The sequence below is a fragment of the Onychostoma macrolepis genome, chromosome 18 (genome assembly GCF_012432095.1).
Source record: "Onychostoma macrolepis isolate SWU-2019 chromosome 18, ASM1243209v1, whole genome shotgun sequence".
Classification (NCBI taxonomy): domain Eukaryota; kingdom Metazoa; phylum Chordata; class Actinopteri; order Cypriniformes; family Cyprinidae; genus Onychostoma; species Onychostoma macrolepis.
This window is the reverse complement of record NC_081172.1, coordinates 5390536-5411220: the sequence shown is the minus strand read 5'-3', so window position 1 is coordinate 5411220 and position 20685 is coordinate 5390536. Positions and strand designations below refer to the sequence as shown.

General features: G+C 39.6%; 1 protein-coding gene across 25 annotated transcripts in view; it reads left to right on the top strand.

The window, feature by feature from the left end:
* shank3a (SH3 and multiple ankyrin repeat domains 3a) overlaps positions 1-20685 on the top strand; it is a 323493-nt gene that overhangs the window by 268387 nt on the left and 34421 nt on the right. For all 25 annotated transcript variants that reach the window (XR_009267007.1, XR_009267008.1, XR_009267006.1 and 22 more), the window contains one exon: positions 20434-20509. Coding sequence is in view for 22 of the 25 variants with exons in the window: in XM_058751761.1 (XP_058607744.1) it covers positions 20434-20509 (76 nt within the window). In the remaining 3 variants the exon portion in view is untranslated. The remainder of the gene's footprint in view (positions 1-20433; positions 20510-20685) is intronic.

Genomic DNA, 20685 nt, shown 5'->3' with positions numbered 1-20685 from the left:
TGTGTGTGTGTGTGTGTGATTTAACATCGATTACTGAAGCGATTTCAGTCATGCATGTCATATTCTGAAGCCTGAACTAATGTTCATTCAGATTTCTCACTGAGCTCACTGCTGTGTCGTGACTCGAGTGACATCAATCTCATTCTCTTGAGCTCTCTCTTCCTCTCTCTCTTTCTTCTTTGCTGCTTTTCATCCCTCATTCTCTGTAGTTGACCTCTGTACTTAGATTAGAGTGTTGTAGGTTAGAAGATTTGCATATTTATGTGTATTAAGTGTAGGTTTTATTTAATTAGGCATATATTTAACAATATATTTAACATTCAGTAGAATAGAATAAACTCCTCTGAAATTAAATTGCTGTTCAGTAATCATCACCCCCAGTGGTATTATTTATGTACTATATTGAATACTAGTTTTTATTAATATTTTAAATTAGCTTTTGTTTTTATATTTTCAGTTTTCATTTATGTTTTAGTAATTTTTGAATGTAGTTTTATCATTTTTATTAGTTTTTTATATTAACATTTAGGATTAATTTAATTTTATTTCAGTTTTTTGTTTTAGTTTGTTTTTTCTAGTTATCAATTTTTGTACTTCAAATTAAACGTGTTTCAGTTAATAGCCAAGGCAACATTTCTAATTTTCGAGTTAAATGTTTCATTGTAACATTTATATTGCATTTTATTAACTTCTTAATTTCATTTTAATTAACAAAAGTTTTTTAATAGTTTTAGTTTTAGTTTCACACCATGTGTACACCACCTCCAACTTCCTGTTTAAATACGAAATACTCATGACAAGACAAGAAATACATGCACTATTTTATCTTTTAACTAAACTAATGGCTTCAGCCGTTATTTAACTAGGTATTCATTTTAACGTTATTTTAAAAAAACTTTTATTTTATTACATTTGTGTAATATTAAATAAAAAATAAAAGAGTAGAATGTTAATTTTGTGTGTTGACTTTACTTTTAACTTTAGCAGATCACTTTTTTATTATTTAAAAGACTTCCAACCACACTCTTCTTGTGCTGCTCTACACCAGGAGTTATTCCTGTCCTACACTTCTGATATGGTCCGGAATACCTGTGCACTATTTAATATGCTATTCGGCGAGTGTAGATCGCATTTATACACACTTACACACTGGAATTTCCATCAGCGGTGCTGCAGTGTGCAGCGGGATCGTCCCGGGTTACTTGACTGTAACCCTGTTCCCCGAAAAAGCGGGAACGAGATGCTGCGCTGAAAGCGCTATGGGAACATTCTTTGTTCGACCGGTTGTTGAAGCACGTGTGCAAACACGCCAAACTTGGCTTAAATAACCTCGGTTAGGTGACGTCACTCGATTACGAACACCTGGAGGTTATAAATAGATGTGACGCGGAAACATCCTCAGGTCAAAATTTTGTCTGAAAGGACGCCCAGTCACGCTTACAGTGCGGCATTGAGGCGCAGCATCTCGTTCCGCTGGGGAACAGGGTTACAGTCAAGTAACCGGGGCGTTCCCCTATCAAAAGCTACTCGATGCTGCGCTGAAAGCGCTATGGGAACGAGAATACCAACGCCGCCGCACTGGAAGTGTCTGGACCCCCAATGTTGTGTAGCGTGTGCGCACAAACATGAAAGAGGTCTCAGACATGACTCTGGGATGTCGACTCAAGGACATGCGAGCCGGAGTAACATGAACATCCAAACTATAGAATCTAACAAATGTGTGCGGAGAGGACCAACCTGCCGCATCACAAACTTGCTGCAAGGGGACACCTCTTGCCAAAGCCATGGAAGATGCAATCCTCCTGGTTGAATGGGCCCTTACACCTAGAGGCGAAGCTTGACCACGCCTCATAGGCTAGGGCAATAGCATCCCTCACCCAATGTGACATAGTCTGTCGAGTGGCAGCCGCCCCCCGGTTGCGGCCTCCAAAACATACGAAAAGCTGCTCCGACTTACGCCACTGGCTAGTGCGGTGGACGTAAATCTGGAGAGCACGTACTGGACAAAGTAAGTGAAGTTTCTCCTGCTCCGGTGTCGTGAACGGCGGAGGGCAGAAGGCTTCGAGAACGACCGGATTTATGGTCGAGAATGGAACCTTCGGAAGATAACTAGGGTGAGGATGCAAAATAGCTTTGACCAGCCCAGGGGCAAAATCTAGGCAGGATGACGAGACTGACAGAGCCTGCAAATCCCCAATTCTCTTCAGAGAAGTAATAGCTGTTAGAAAAACCATCTTTAGGGTCAGAAGCCTGACAGGCGCTGACTCTAGTGGTTCGAAAGGGGTGTCCACTAAGCCCTCAAGCACTATAGCTAGGTCCCATGAAGGAACTGTCGCTCTAGTGGGCGGCCTCAACCGCTTAGCTCCTCGAATGAAGTGGGCAACTAGAGGGTGTTTCCCACCGAAACCCCATCAATCAGAGCATGGCAAGCCGAGATGGCGGCCACGTAAGTTCTGAGAGTATTAGGACATGTTCCTGAGGACAGTTTCTCTTGCAGAAACTCCAGTACTGAAACAATCTGGCAGTGAGCTGGGTCTGCATGGTGTGTCGTACACCAACTTTCAAAACGTGCCATTTACTGGCATAAGTTCTTCTAGTGGAGGAGCCCTAGCGCTCAGAATAGTCTCTATTACATCGGCTGGAAGGCCAGCATGTCTCAGTTGGTCCCCTCAGGGGCCAGACATGAAGGTTCCAGAGCTCGGGCCGGGATGAAATATTGTCCCCTGTGCCTGAGAGAGAAGGTCCCTCCTCACTGAATCGCCAACGGCGAGCCGTCGAGGAGACATATTAGATCTGAGAACCATATCCTGGTCGGCCAACGGGCGCTATCAGTAAGAGGCGAGACCCCTCTTGACGGACCTTGGCCAGGACTCCTGGGAGCAGAGCGACCGGGAAATGCGAAGACGCAGTCTGGGCCACACATGGGCCATCGCCCAGACCCAGGGGAGCTGGATGAGTCAGAGAGAAGTAGAGGGACATTGTGCTGTCTCCTGTGAAGCAAAGAGGTCCACCTCTGCTTCAGAAACCTTTCCCAGATTTGACTGACTACTTCGGGTGGAGTTTCCATTCCCGTGTGTCACAGCTTGTCTGGACAGCAAGTCTGCTCCCACATTCATATGTCCGGGATGTAATCGCCCTGAGGGACAGGAACTTTTCCTGTGCCCAAAGCAGAACCTGGTGCGCTAGCTCGTTCAAGCGGCGCGACCGCAGTCCACCCTGACGATTTATGTAAGAGACTACCGCCGTGTTGTCCACCCGCACTAGGACATGGTAGCCTCTTAACTGCTGGAGGAAGTATTTCAGGGCCAGAAATACAGCCTTCATTTCGAGGCAATTGATGTGCCATTCGAGAAGATGACCTCTCCAGATCCCTTGGGCTGGACGGCCATCTAAGACCGCCTCCCAGCCCGTGAGGGATGCGTCTGTCGTTAGCATCTTGCGACGACAGCACGGACCTAGAGTGGGACCCAAAGTCAGAAACCGGGGTCTGAACCACATAGAAAGGGTACGAAGCCCTGGCGTAACCCTTATTTGCCTCTGGGGATTGGCCCTTGATGAAATCCCTGGCTCTGAGCCACAACTGAAACGATCTCATGTGCAGGAGACCCAAGGGTATCACCGTGATGCAGCTGCCATGAGACCTAGAACCCTCTGAAGGTAATGAACAGTAATCTTCTGGCCTAGCTTGATGTTCTTTAGGGCGTTTAGAATGGATTCGACGTGCAGGAGACAGATGTGCCCGCATCGTGATCGAATCCCATACGACCCCAAATACGTTGTCCTCTGAGCAGGAGAGAGAACGCTTTTCTTGGCGTTGAGTCTCAACCCCAGAGATTCGAGATGAGCTAGGACGACATCCCGATGTCGGCGCTAGCTCCTGAGACTGAGCCAGAATCAGCCAGTCGTTCTATGTAGTTTAAAATGCGGATGCCCTGGAGTCGAGGAGCCAGAGCTGCATCCATGCATTTGGTGTAAGTGCGGGTGACAAGGCTAGGCCGAACGGAAGAACCCGATACTGGTAGGCTTCGCCCCAGCGAACCTCAGGAACTTCCTGTGTTGTGGCAATATTTCTATATGAAAATAAGTGTCCTTTAGATCGATAGTCACAAACCAATCCTCTGATTGATGTAAGAAACAATCATCTTGATTGTCAGCATTTTAAACTTGTATGTTCTGAGGTAGCGGTTCAACCCGAAGATCTAAAATCGGACGCAACCCCCATCTTTCTTGGGAACAAGAAAATACCGCTGTAATAGCCTGACTGTCTGTCTGGCAGGGGAACACGTTCTATGGCCCCTTTGTCCAGCAGAGTTTGCAACTCCTGTGTCAACAATGCGCTCGTTCGGTTTCACGGAAGTGGAGACCACGCCGTTGAAACGCGGAGGACGACACGTAAACTGAACCCTGTAGCCTCTCTACAGTCCTTTCTACCCACGGAGAGATATTTGGCAGTAGCTTCCACGCTGCCAGCTTCTCTGAAAGGGGCACTAGTTTTGACACTTCGCTTTGATGGGGGGATGTTAGATGTCTGGCATCCTGAAATGTGGCAGGAGGAAACCGAACACCTAACATTTCGCTGGAGACCGCTGGTCCCCGAAACGCCAGTGGCGGCGGAGATTGTACAGCGGCCCCCTGAGGGTGCCAGGAAGGAGCCTCTATTCTCTGTTGGAATTGTACGCGCCCCTCCCTGGGGGGACACACCCCCACGGTCCTGGGCACACCAGCCTCAGGACTTCTTCTTGGCGGAGATGATGCTCCGCAGGTCCGGTCTCTTCGAGGCAGATTGAGAAGTGCGGCGAGCCGCTCCCCAGTCTCTACGAGGGGGCGCACGACTCGCCACACTCTCCTTCTGGGCTTCTCGCCTCAGAAGAACCGGACCTGGTCGGGACTGGGTGGCCGACAGTCCCGACTCTTGAGCACGGCGGGGAAGAAACCTCACAAACGCTTCCTCATAGCGCTTCGCCTCCCGAAACCTAGTGGCGACGGTGTTGACGGCGTCACCAACAGGCCGGAAGGCGAGACGGGGGCATCAAGGAGAAAAGCGCGGTCTTTGTCCTTGATGCCCGTGAGGTTGAGCCACAGATGTCTCTCCGTGGAAACCATTGCAGCCATAGAACGGCCGATGGCACGGGCCGTCTGCTTGGTCGCACGGAGAGACAAATCTGTGGCCCGGCGGTTCTAAAACGCCTCCTCGTCAATTGACCCGCCAGTGCTCAAGTCTTTCAGCAGGTCAGCCTGATATGCCTGCAAGACCGCCATAGTGTGCAAAGCAGTACCAGCCTGACCCGCTGCCTGAAAGGCTTTCCCCACCAATGAAGATGTTACTCTGCATGGCTTGGTGGGGAGAGTTGCTTCTTCAGTGATGATGATGTCCCAGGAGAGAGATAGCCCGCGGCGTCTCTTCGATCTGGGGCATCATCATATAACCCGATGCCTTTGCATCAACGATAGTCGAGTAGATCGGCGTCGATGGCACAAAAACACGGGACGAATATGGCTTGTTCCATGAACGAGTTAACTCGTCATGGAGGTCACCGAAAAGGGAGAGACCGTCGCTGAGGCCCCTCCCCGACCACCCGACAGATATCTGTCGTCTAACTGAGCGCTTGGGGTCTCTTGCTCCTGCGGCCAGTCTAGGTGTAACCGATCGACTGCCCGAGTAACCACCTCGAGTAACTCCTCGTATGCTTTCTCATCACGAGAGGAGCGCTCTGAGGTGGCACTCTCCACCTCCCAGAAGCAAGAGATGAAGTCTCCTCGGCCCGTTCAGAAGAAGCGCGGCGCTTGAGAAACGGACGCGAGCTTCATGATCTGGCGAGAGCGCGAGAGAAAGGGCAAGTCCGTCTCACGCGCCTCGGCCAGATCGGCACGCGATCCCCACGAGCTTTTAAAGAAGGCGAGCCGCGAAGCACCTTGATCGCAGTGCTCGCACTCGCCCTCGAGCCCGAGGATCGCGTGCTCTTCCCCAAACACTCAAAGCAGAAAGCATGGAGATCATCGTCAGAGAGCTGCCTCTGACAAGGAGGTAAACATCTCCTCTGCTGATCTGCCATAGTGAGCAGCTATCTTTATATATATAAATAAATATCTATATCTATAACTACTCGCTTCCTGCTTTGCCTTTTTTTTTTTTCCTCTTTTTTTTTTTTATCGTGCTTTTTTCTCACACACACACGCACACAACAATGCGGTCCTTGAAGACAAAAGACCTGAGGATGTTTCCGCGTCACATCTATTTATAACCTCCAGGTGTTCGTAATCGAGTGACGTCACCTAACCGAGGTTATTTAAGCCAAGTTTGGCGTGTTTGCACACGTGCTTCAACAACCGGTCGAACAAAGAATGTTCCCATAGCGCTTTCAGCGCAGCATCGAGAGTAGCTTTTGATAGGGGAACTGGAGAGCATGTCTGGAATCAGTAAACACCTACAGACCCACACAGACCAGCGTACCTGCTCTCTCTCCGTCTCTCTCTCTCCCTCCGCCCCTGTCTCAGTCGATGACTCATCCTTCTGAATCACCCAAATAGTTCCGTTGCTATTTTTAGTCTCATTTATGGGTTTGGGTGCAGAAACTCCCTCAGTTTTTTCTTCTTTCTTATGTTTGATGTTGTTTTAGCACTCTCTCACGATCCCTCTCACTGTCTGTCTCTCTTACGTAGATGGCATATGCTTTTTTGGGTTTTCACATATTGACTTATTCAAACTTTTTTATGGTGCCTACTTGTGTCATTCGCAGAATTATTAGACGTGTTTGCTAAGATGAGCATCACTGTTACTTCTGATAATAGTTTAGATTAGTGATTTGAAATCCATAACTTTAAGTGTACAGGTAGCGTTTGACGTCCTGCTCCGATTGGACTACAGACTTGAACGATACCGGAAATTATGCCACTTGAGTTGTGCTATTACCTTTCCATGCGATCAGACCTGCAGTTTTCACCTGTGGGAAATAAAATTTAAAAAATCCTGCAGACTTGCATTGAAGGAAAGAACTGAGACACTTCAAGTGACCGGAATATCATAGAGCGGTGGAGTTTTTTGACTTGGGTCAGTGAGTAACAATCCAGAAGACCATAGAAATAACCTAGCAAGCACTCAGAACATCCTAGCATAATGTTTTTTGTTTTGTGTTTGTGTTGTAGTTCATCTTGTTATAGTGTCATTTTATAATGTGTGTACAGTTATCTAGGTCCATATATATTTGGACACCGGCACAATTTTTAGTTTTAGCTGTTGACCAAAACGTATTCAAGTTACAGTTATATAATGAATATGGGCTTGAAGTGCATACTCTTGAGATTTCATTTGAGTATATTCTAATCACAACTGGAGGAAAGGTTAAGGAATTACAGCTCTTTAATATGTACCTCCCCCTTTTTCAAGGGACCATGAGTAATTGGACGGTTGACTCAAAAGTCATTTCATGGACAGATGTTGGCTATTCCTTCGTTATTTCTACATAAATTAAGCAGGTAAAAGGTCTGAAGTTGATTCTAAGTGTTCCATTTGCATTTGGAAGCTGTTGCTGTGAACCCACATCATGCAGTCAAATGACTCTCCATGCAAGTGAAACAGTTAGGCTTCAAAAACAAAACAAATCCATCAGAGAGATAGCAGGAACATTAGGAGTGGCCAAATCAACAATTTGGTACATTTGAAGAAAAAAAGAACGCACTGTTGAGCTCAGTGACATAAAAAGGCCTGGACGTTCACGGACGACAACAGTGGTGGATGATCAGAAGATCCTCTCCATGGTAAAGAAAAACCCTTTCACAACATCCAGCCAAGAGAAGAACATTCTCCAGGAGGTAGATGTGTCGCTGTGAAAGTCTACAATCAAGAGTACCAAATACAGAGGGTTCACCACAAGGTGCAAACAAGGCCAGATTAGACTTTGCCAAAAAACATCTAAAAAAATCCAGACCACTTCTGCAAAAGCATTCTTTGGACGGCTGAAATTAAGATTAACCTGTACCAGAATGACGGGAAGAAAAAAATATAGAGAAGGTTTGGAACAGCTCATAATCCAAAGCATACAACATCATTTGTGAAACATGATGGAGCAGTGTGATGGCATGAGCATGCATGGCTTCCGGTGGCACTGGGCTACTGGTGTTTATTGATGACGTGACAGAAGACAGTAGTAGCCGGATGGATTCTGAAGTGTATAAGGATATACTCTGCGGATTCAGTCAAATGGAGCAAAGTTGATTGGACGGCACTTCATAGTCCAAGTGGATGATGACCCAAAACATACAGCAAAAGCAACCCAGGAGTTTTTGAAGGTAAAAAAGTGGAATATTCTGGCCAAGTCAATCTCCTGATCTTAACCCGATTGAGCATGCATTTCACTTGCTGAAGACAAAACTATAGACAGAAAAAGCTACAAACAAACAATAACTGAAGTCAGCTGCAGTAAAGGCCTGGCAAAGCATCAGAAAGGAGGAAACCCAGACTTTGGTGACGTCCATGAGTTCCAGACTTAAGGCAGTCATTGCCTGCAAAGGATTCTCAAAAAAAAAATTTAAATATGAACATTTTCATCTTGATTGTTTCACTTGAATTCTATTCTGGTGGCATACAAATATATATGGACCTAACTGTAAGTGTTTACATACAGTGCCTTAAGTAAACCTACAGTAAATTCATTCAGGTCTCCCTGCAGAGTCTTTCTACCACAAACACACACACACTGATACACATCCATTGAGTTCAAATTACAGTCATTTTAGGTCTTTTTTTAGGTCTTAGTTTTACTGAGCAAAGTGAATTGCTCTTATAGTACTAACTAACAAGTGTTTTAATGCCCTTTTTTGACCTGGCACCACAAAGGCTGCATTTATTTGATCAAAAATACAGTAAAACAGTAATATTGTGAAATTTATCTACAATTTAAAATAACTGTTTTCTATTTGAATATATTTTAATGTGTGTGTGTTCATGGTGTGTGTGTGTTCACTACTATGTGTGTGCACTTGGATGGGTTAAATGCAGAGCACAAATTCTGAGTATGGGTCACTATACTTGGCCACACTTCATTGACCATTCATTCATGTCTATTTTAATCAATTTAATGCATCCATGCTAAATAAAAGTTCTTTCAAAACTTTTGAACAGTAGTGTATGAGATTTTTGGCCCAATGAGTGTCACATTAAGGAACATCTGTTAGAATTATGTGTGAGAGACAGACAGAGATTTGGAGATTTCAGAGATTTGCTGGAATTACTCTTTATGACATTTATGTTCTTAGTAGTGATTAATTGAATCGATAGTGCAAGTTTGAATATAGTCTCCATGGATACAGCTCTCTTGAAAATGTAGATACTGAATTGACCCGAGAGCATGATTTATAAAGCCATCTGCATGAGGACAGACCATGACCAGATTTCTGGATTGAAAATTCAGTGTATTTCTAATTCAGATGTCAATATATCATTAACATTTCCCGTGTTCTATTATAAAATATCTTTTATCCAGTTGAGGTCGTCCCAGCATGTCCCCAATGGCTGCTCAGCCAGTGTGTAGTGTGTGACTTTGTTGTTTGTAGGTTCCAAGGCTGCATTTACACTGCAAGTCTTGATGGCCAATTCCGATTTTGTGACTATATCCGATTTTTTGGACGACGTGCTTACATTTCTTTTAAAAGTGGCCCGTATCCGATGTGTGCATTTTACACTGCACTTGGTGAAACAAGCCAAAAATAGCATATGACATCACAAATCAATTTGAATAGTACATTGAGTTTAATTTACTGACATGGAATTCATATAGAAACGTTTTTATTGCAATAGTCACATCTATTGGCTACATCAAAATAATTATATATCCGTACAAATTCTTCAGGACAGCTGTGATCTTCAGCTCCGCTGAAAGCTTGCGAGTGGAATACTCAGGTGGTATAATGTTAAGCATGTCACATCGTCTGTGTTTTTTTAGTAATTACCAAATGCGTTCATCAGTGATTGTATATCAAAGGCAGGGACATGTTTGTGTGCATTTAATTTTGTGGTTTCAATGGAACGAAGGAGACTGAAGCGCTCGTCCGTGCACGAGCCGCCGTCATTGACAACAACAGCACATTTCAGCGTCAGATCGTCTTTTATTTAACACGGACGAACGAAATTAATACTCTGCTACTCAACTAGAGATGTTTCATTTGTTACAGGTATGTCTGTAGCGCGAAATGTTTTAAAAAAACTCACTTTTCAATGACGTAGGAGTCGCATTTGCAGGGGAATATCCGATCTGACCGCTTACACAGCAGGCGCAAATGCACGGATCCGATTCATATCTGATTTATTTCCACATATGAATGAGGCCTGAAACCGATTGGAGAATATCGGAATCCATGCGATTTTTTCCTGCTTACACGGTCATGGGCCATATCCGATCTGTGCCACATGGGAGGAAAAAATCGCAATTGGGTCACTTGAACCATGCAGTGTAAATGCGGCCCAAGTGTGTGCTTGGCCAGAGCCATCGATTAGCATGTCTGTTGCTCATCTCAGCTTCTTGTTCTAAACCGTGTTGAGTGTACTGCATACATCGGCAGCTGTCTTAACTGAAATGGAACCTGAAAAGTGTTTGATTGGGAACGCTCTACATAGACAGCAACTCTGAAACAGTGCTTAGATTATATCTTGTCGCTAATCTAATATTATCTTGTTCTAAGTACCAAGTACAGTATAGATTTAACAATTTTGAGATACGGTTTTGGTGTGGAATGAAATGTGTATTTATTATAAGGTAGTTTACTAGATTTTGGAACAGAGCTATTATACTAGGGGAAGAAAATTATGTAGAGACAGTTTTCACTCCGAAATTGCTTGTAAATCTCATAAACAATTACTAAGAAATGGCAAGTAGCACACTGAATTAAATGTGAAATTTGAAGTAGAAAAACCGAAATGGCATTTCCTTGTAAAACATGCTCCAGTAATGTTTTATTTATAACTTCGGAAAATCATTTTTGACAGTGTATGTGAAACACTGAATACTGAGAGAGCATTTTTTGTGTCATACACACACACACACATTTTCTCCAGTACATTGAGACTCATACATTTTCTTGAGTTAATGGTTTGGTGTAGAAATAAGTTCTAAAATGTGTTATTTCCTCTTTCTGAAAGGCTAAAAACAGTCCAGGGGGTTAAATTGTCTTTCGTATCACTGTCACTCAGTAAAATATGTCAGACCCAGTCGGGGCTGTCAAAAGGATTGTCAGTCACATGGTGAGAAGTGTTTGATTCTGTGACTAAAGGGTACAGACAGTGACAGAGGAAGAGAGGGAGAAAGAGGCAATTTATTGTTTCAAACCCAAGTGAACTTCCTACGGAGGCAGCATGCTAAGACATTAGCGGTATGTGCAATGTGAAGGCTGTTTCGAAAAGTAGGAAAACCAGCACTCTTGGAAATCTTGCTTCAGCCAATTCCAATGCAGCATTGAATGGGTTCTTTGCAGAGAAGCAATCCCAGAATGCATTTACGAGTTCAGTAATAAATCCAAGATGTGGATGTGGTAAGAAAAAATGTTGAGTATTAATACAATTTCTGTAAAAACTAAAAATAGTTGGGTGTCATTAAGAAATGATTATTTTGTTCAATATTTGTGTGTGCAGTATACACTACTATTCAAAAGTTTGGGGTCAGCAAGATGTTTTTGCTCTCCAGTGGTGCATTTATTTGATCAAAATACAATAAAAACAGTAATATCTGAGTAAAAAAAAAAAAAAAAAGTTAAAATAGCTGTTTTTAAATGTAATTAGTTTCCATGATGTCAAAGCTGAATCATGATTCTAACATGCTGATTTGCTGCTTAAGAAACATATTTCATTGCATCACTGGATGCATTTTCAGGATTTTTTAATGAATAGAGAGTTAAAAAAAAACAATGTTTATTTGAAATATAAATCCTTTGTAACATTGTAAATGTCTTTACTGTCACCTTTGATCAATTTAATGCATCCTTGCTGAATAAAAGCATTAATTTCTTAGAAAATAAATCTTACTGACCCCAAACTGTTAAACGATAATGGGTTGAATTCACAGGGAACACTCATAACTGATAAAATGTATATCCTGAATGCACTGTAACTCACTTTAGATAAAAACCCTCTGGCAAATGAATGAATAAATGTGCATTTAGAAAACGAGGGAGAATGAAAGAGAGAGAGATATCAGTAAGTGAGAGGGAAGTTAGTGAGATAACAGCAGGAATGTATTCCATTAAATTAGCTTTCATGTTATTAATTTCTTTTCTGCAGGTTAAATGTGATTTCATTGTATGGTGGCTGTTTTGCATACTATTCAGAGATAGTTACCATGGGAAACACGGGATAGTCTGAATATGTATGTATATGTTTAACCTTGCTTTATCCTGAAGCGAAAGTTTTAAAACAGAGCCTATGTATTGCTTGCTATGTTGTTGCTAGGGTGTTCTGTATGGTTGCAAAGAGAAAAAAAATGTATGATTAAATGTAACATTTTTTTAAATAGAAAGAGTGAAACAGTATTTTCTTTAAAAACATGCTACAGTAATCTTTTATAACTTTGAAAAAGAAATTTTACATTGTAGGTTCTTTGATACGCAGCTCGAGTCCTTCAGCAATAGTGATAGTGATGCTGGCCTTATCAAACAGCACTAATGATGATGTGCCTGCACAGGCTGAAGTGAAGTGAATGAGGCGTGTCACATGATCAGATGTGTTGAAGGGCGACAGGTTTGGCTCGGTGTGACTGTCGAGCGGATGAAGGTGAGAGCGTGGAATCTAATGAAGGCCTGTAATCTGCTCTAATGTGTTTCTGGGAGGGCAGAACTCATTCCCGGGGACGCACAGTGCCGCTGTTGGTGATTGTGTGTTATTGTGTTGCCTTGCTTCCAGAGTTACCATGACAATGCATTTGATGAGATAACAGTCCTGGTTTTTGGCAGGGTTACACTTCTGCACACACACACACACGCACAGACACAAAACATAAAGTGTACACACACAGTAGTGAGCACACACACACATGCACACACACCCAGAGCGGTGGGCAGCCATATTGCTGCGGCGGCCGGGGAGCAGTTGGGGGTTCGGTGCCTTGCTCAAGGGTCTCACCTCAGTCGTGGTATTGAAGGTGAAAGAGAGCCCTGGTTATTCACTCTCCCCACCGGCAATTCCTGCCGGACCCGAGACTCGAACCTGCAACCTTCAGGTTACAAGTCCGACTCTCTAACCAATGCGACTGCCCCCATATATACTGTGTAGTAGACTGATATTTTGTAAAGTTTTTGAAAGGCACATTACAAACAAAATTAGTAGTAGTAGTAATAAGAAATAATAATAATAATAGTTAAACAATAATAATAATATACCTTTTCTGAAATAATCTAAGTATAAAGTTTATAAAGTATCCTTGTGTTTTTAAAAGGCTTGATATAAATAAAAAATATATTATTTTTAATATTAGACTGATTGATTGTAAAGTATCCTTGAGTTTTGGAAAGGCTCTGTATAAACTATTATTATTATTGCTGCTGCTGCTGCTATTATTAATAGTTTTTATTAATTCATCTGAGTTTAAAGTTTTTAAAGTATTCTGAGTTTTGGAAAATGTGCTATATAAATAAAGATTATTATTATTATTATTGCTGCTGCTATTATTAATAGTAGAATAGTAGAATTTATTATTTATTTATTATTAATTGGAAATGTGCTATATAAATAAAGATGATGATGATTATTATTATTATTATTATTAATAATAATAATATTATTGATTAATACATTTTAGGGATTAATCTGACTGATTGTAAACTATCCTTAAGTTTGGATAGGCGCTATATGAATAAAAATAATTTATAGTAGTATTATTGTTTTGTTATTTATAAATTGCAAAATAATCATAATAATACACAGGACAAAAATGGGTTGCACTTGGATTTTGAGTTGGTGAAACATTACGCTACTTTTTAAGGCCTATTTTTTACATTAGCATACAATTAGCATACTTTTTTCCTATTCGTTATATATTATTGTGGTTGTATAGAAATGTGGTCAAATATTGTTTATTTCTGCTCTATTGATTTATATTTTTCTCTGTTTACACAATCCTTGTTACATCAGCAGAAAAGTCATTTTAGAGACAGAGAAAGCTGATCGTTTCAAACCCCACAAGGGTTGATTAAAAAATGATCAGCATTTTGTGATTTAGAAAGACACTAAACTTCAGCACTATCCGTACCAATGTATTGTAAGACTAAGTGCTGCTTACTGCTCATGCACACTGCTGTATGTTTTTAGTGAAAGAAAAGATTACTTCCTTCCCTCTGAGTCTCCCAGATTCATCTCTCTCAGGTCTCACCATTCATAATCCTCATCCTATGACTTGGGAAAAATGGGCTGCTTGCCGTAAGAGAGACAGTCAAATGCAGCGACCCCTTTCTCTCATCTCGGCGCAAAAAAGTGGGTCGGCTCCGTGCAGGGCAGCCAGAGGCCATGGAGAGACAGAGAGATGTCTGGGAGAAAGCGGGAGAGATTAAAAACAGTGTTGGGGATGAAGGGAGAGAGTGTAAGCGTGAGGTAATGCTGAAATCACATCAGCAGCTATTCTACTTCTGAACACTCTGATCAAGCGTGGAAAGAGACCCGCCGCCCCATTGATCTGACCTATTTACTGCACCATATGTGTGTGTGTGTGTGTTAGAGTTACTGTGAAAGAGAGAAAGAGTGTGTTAGTAGAGATATGTATAGTTTTATTCAGCACCACTGAGAATTTAAAGTCTGCTAATTTAATATTTGGAATGAATTGGTTTGTTTGGGTCTTCCGCTCTGCTGTTTTGAATGGCTTTCTAAAGCTCGTGAGTCTCTCTGATGTGTGTTTGGATGGAGGACCCTGTTGCCAAAAAAAAAAAGAAGCTCTGAAAGCAAACTCAGAACGTATCAGTAAGCTGTGGAGATGAGAACAGGACAGATCCCGCTCAGAATGAATCACACATGTCTGTTCAGAGCGGCAGAGAGAGAGATCGAGGGCTGAATGTATCTATCAGTGTGGTGAACTGAGACGTTGCTGTCTGGCCAAAGGCACAAGCTCTTCTTAGAGCACTGGCCTTTCAACTCTAGATATCCACAGCAGATATATACGACTACACCAGCAGTATGGCAACAACAATCAATTAATCTGATGATATTTGGCCATTTCAAGATTAGCAGCATCAGCTGATAATTTGATCGCTTGGTCAATTAACAGACATACACATAACAAGTATTTGTCTCCCCACTTTGCCAGTTCCAAATTCTACTGACAGCTCTGTCAGTGGATAGTAAACTCTTTCTGTTTGTTTGTTTGTTTTGTTTTGTTTCTAACATTTTTCTATCATTGAATTTTATTAGAACATTAAATTAATCAACAGACATTTTATTTATTTATTTAAAATGCATTATCTTTTGTCATTTATTAATTTTATTTATATTTATGAACTCATTAACTCAAGTTTTTATTCTTAATATATTTTAGAAATATTACAATTTATTTATAGTTATTTAATATATTTATTTTATAATGTATTGTTTCAGATATTTTGTAATTTATTCATGTATTATATGAAGTGTTCAAAAGCCTAAGTGCCATCTGAAATTTTCTTCTAAAATTAGAATTTTTCTGAGGCTCCGATATTTATGTTCAGTTATTTCACTTTAATGGCAAAGAAAGGAACCTATTCATTGCCATTAAAGTGAAATTAATGAACCCACACATAGGAGCCTGATAAAATGCTCATTTTAGAAAAACATTTCAAATGGAACTTAGAGGCTTTGCATCTATCTGTCTATCAATCTATCTATCTATCTAACGTTCTATCGATCTATCTATCTTATCTATCTATATATATATGTGTGTGTGTATATATATATATATTATTTTAATTAGAATTTATAATAGATATATTTTCATATATATAATAGTCTGTACAATTTTAATAATTTTTTCATTTTACGTTTTAGTTAATTATAATTTCATATTAATGTTTAATTTATTTATATTAGTTCATATATTTTATCAAATTATTTATTAATTTATAACAGATGTATTAATTTTATTTATAGAGTCTAATTTTATTTATACATAGTTTGTTATATATTTTTATTTTATTGTTATTTGTATTCATAATTTATTAATTCTATTATAATTTAGGTATATGTATTTATTTAAAGATATATATTTATCTGTATATAATTTAAATGTTATTTATACATAGTTTCTTTTATGTATCGTTTTTATTTTATTATTTGTATTTATAATTTTATTAATTCATAATAATTAATTATATTATCATTTTAAATCTATTATAATTTATTAATGTATTCATCATTTTTGTATATTTATTTATTTATTTAGAGATATATATTTATCTTTATATAACTCAAGTGTCATTTATCTAAAAAGACAGTTATAAAGCAATAAGGTTAAAAACTTGTTTTTTTTGTTTGTTTGTTTTTTTTTGTGTCATTTCCTGTTTCGATGGGGATGAAAAATTGTATTTATACCCGCAGCGGATAGACTCTTCAAGATGGCTTGGTGCCGCTTTCACATAGCTGATGTAAATCAGAGAAATTCTCACAGTGCCTCATATCCTGGAGATCTATTCTGCCATTTGTTTTGATTTTTTTTTTTTTTTTTTTTTTAAATCTGCATATTAGACTTCTTTAGGCTTTAAGTGTGCTTTCATTTCAAAATCTGCTTGAGTTCTGGCCATCCACATCCCATCTGTGGCATACGGACGCTTCCCATAAACCCTCTGGCACCAAGGCATGGCCACGCATGGTGCTGTTCATTTAAAGTAGGAGCATATTTTACAAAAGCATTTAGCACTTTAAACTGTTGAGCCGGAGGGGAGTGTGACTGGTTATGGGGCTTTGACAAGCTTCAGTCATTGATCACGTCATCAAGTTGCCACGATGAATCTTTGAGACTCTGAAGGCCTTTATAGACTGTCACTCAACTGAGACCAACAAAACAAGGCTTTACAGAGACTCATTTTTGCTTCTGAAATACGTGATTTGCCATTGACGTCATTGATTATTTCTCCCAAGATGGCTTGATTCTCCTGCGTGGATTTTTGACATTTCCTGCTGTTTTTTTGCTCTATTCTTATGCAAGAGTGTTTTTCAGGTTACTCGTAATTTTTCTGACAGCCTTTTTATCTCACTACGAGTTTAGTGAGGCAGTGGCGGTGCATGTGTGTGTGGGATTGTGTTCATTTGGCCACTATATTGGAATAAATGGTCTAGTTGTTCGTTTAGCCATCTGGAATGGATGTGACTCAGCTGTGCTTTGCAAACTTTTAATCTCATTTCCGGATCCTGTCTGTATGGTCGTTCAAATGACGCAAACAACTGCATCAACATATCCTATTCCTGAACAGATAATATATTGATTCATATACAGTGTGTGTTGATGTAGTTTGTCATTTGACAGATGATTGCTGTGTGTAGCCCTCAGAGATCTCTCTCTCTTTTTTTCTCTCACTCCTCTTCCTGTAAGAATGATAAATGATTGCATTATTCTTCCTCTGGACACAGATGGCGAAGACCCGTGTAATCAACTACACACACATGCACATGTCCATATGTTGATTTTATTTTATTTATTTTTGAGATAAAGATTATGCATTATGGGTATGTAAGATCAGAGGTTTTTGTGTTTTATCATCATGTATAAATTTTATAATTTATAATTGTGTTTATAATGTATTTATTCAAATGTATAATTTGAAATCAGTATATATCAAGTTTATTAGATAACTTAAATTAAAGTATATTCATATAATTCAGTAATTTTATGATTAATATGTTAAATAAATAACAGCACCACTTGTCTCATGCGTATTCTGTGATTGTTTCGGAGCAGCCCAAGCTATTTTTCATCACGCTGTGTGAAATACAGATTGAACAGCATCTCAAAACACCCAACCACTGAATGTGGCTGGATAAAGCAAACCAGTGTTACGCTAGTAAAGTTTTGATGGACGACAATTGTAATCAAAATAAAGATGATTACAGTGACATACAGGAGTTGAATATTAGGTGTGTATCCATTATTATTGATGCGCAAACAGACCATGTGCGCTCTCGGCGGACTGATCACTATAACATCATATTTCTGCTTGAACATAGTTCAGTATAATTATGTTGTCAAAATGAATGTACAGTGTTTTATAACAGATGCGTGTTTTGGAGAAGTTTGTGAGTATCAGTGGTGTTTATGTACATACAAGCATCAGATGCTTCAAACACGATCACTGTTCACTGATGATGTCGCACCACATTCAGAATATTTTTCATTTGTATTTTGGTGTGTTTAGTGATTCTGAATGGATCATTATAGTAGCTATATGCAGTCCTGTGGCATCTCCCTGTGGTCTTGATTGGTATTGCAGGTTGACTTGTGCTTAATTGTTACTGTTACTGTATATTTGAGTTAAGTTTTTAATGTCTGCAGTGACATTTTTGCAAATTATGTTTTTTAAAAGGAACACTGAAGGTTTGAATCTGTCTTGAATGTATTTTGTTTAAAAAATAATAAAATGGAATTGAAAAGTAATAACAGAATACAAAGGATTTTGTGAATAGAAAAAGTTGGGGGCCTTGCAGTATTGATTTGGAGAGGAGGGGGGCCTTGGAGTAAAAAAAGGTTGTGAACCACTGCTATATGCAATACTAATACCAGTGCTTATATATGTGCGTATATATCACCCTCTTTCTCTCTCATTCTCTCTTTCCCTCTCCAGTGAATTTGATCTGTGCGTCCTTCCTTGCCTTCAAGTCATTAAAATGCTAATGCATGCTTTAACTTCTCAATTCTGTGGTGACAGAGTAGGACACAGTCAGTAGATGTAACGCTTTTCCCCCCCTCACTCTCTCTCTCTCTCTCTCTCTCTCTCTCTCTCTTATATGCTTTCTTTTGAAATGTAATCAATTATCAATATAATGTAATTATTAATCACATTAGTCTCTGTAAAGTAACTAAAGTGTGAGTATAACAGGCAGATTTTTAGATTTATGGAATTAAAAACTGTTTTGTTTAAAGTTCTAATTTTTTTATAGCAAGTTTTCCTATTTGCTATCAACTTTTTTTCTATCGTTGAGTTATGAGCTGTTTTATTTATCTATTAATTAATTTGTTATAATTTGTTTATTCTATAATTTAGCATAAATAATTTGTAATGAGCTAATTTATTTATAACCTATGTATTTCTTTTTATTCATTTATTTATATGCATTCATTTCTGTATATTACATATACTACTGTTTATTTCATCTGAAATATTTTGTTTAAAAAATCTTTTTATTTTATAATATATAATATTATGTTTTTTTTTCAGAAATTGCAGTCTTAATTTAGTTTTACATTTCCATTTTTTAATCATCTCTCTGATCGTTTGTCTCTTGTCAGAAGTGGAGCAAGTCATATGCAATATAGGATAATACTGCAGGGTTGCATTACCATAGTTATTACACTCTTATTATTAGTTTGAATAGTATCTATAAGTATTAGTACAAATCTGGCTTCATGTACACAATATTCATCTGTCATTTCATTTTTGGCGCTGAAAGACAGTATTTTTACAGTATGTTTTCATAGTGTGCTGAAATGGTTTATTTCGAAACATCAAGGAAACTTTGATGTATCATAATATGACTCCTTTAAACACACAATCAGCAAGACACTTCTCAGACTGTCAAAGCAAGAGAGGACTGAAGAAGCGCAGACATGCACAGAGGGAATACCAGAGTGTGACACAGGAAGGAGTGGAGACAGGGGACGGAAGAAAAGACAGAGGAAATATGCATTAGTAATCAGACCAGAGCAAGTGGGTCACTGAGTTTATTAAGAAAGGGGAGAGAGAGATGAAGACATGTTGAATTCAATAACGCAGAGAGCAAAGTGTAATTCAATAACCGCTGTAACACAATTTCTAATGTTTCTAGGAAAGAAACGCATGTTCTCGACTGTCTGTTCTTGCCAGAAGATGTTTGTAAGATTCATTATTTGTGAGATTCTCAGGGTGTGTTTGTGTATGTTTGTGTGTGAACGTGAATATGTGCATATGTGTGTCAGCAGATTGGCCTTCTGTGGGGGAGCAGTGCATTGATTTCCAGCCCAACGTCCAATCACATAAATCTAGTCTGGCTTGAGACACCAGGCCTATTAGCCAGACCCTCTGACTGGATTAACGAGACCACATTCTCTTACACACACACACAAATATACAGTTGACCTTGCCTGTGCATTTAATTAAGATCGTCTGCATTTTCGCACACAAACAAACACCCACATTTTTGCAGAAGGCTGATTAGAGGCTCTGAAATGCAATGCAAATATGATAAACGGCACTGAAAATGTGTTTTATGATGATTAATGTTTAATATGTGTCATGTTTTTCTTTCAGAGACGAGAGAGGACCGAACCAAGAGGCTGTTCAGACATTACACTGTGGGCTCCTACGACAACTTTACCTCATATAGGTAATGTATATATGTGTGCATGCTGAAAAACTATATAGGGCATTTTGGTTATCAGTAGTTCAAAGCAAACTTGAGAAAGTTAGTCTGACTCGGTGGAGTCTGTCATTTGTGGTATTGAGTCTCTACTGCCATCTAGAGGATAGAGGTTGTGAACACACATTACATCATGCTTTTTA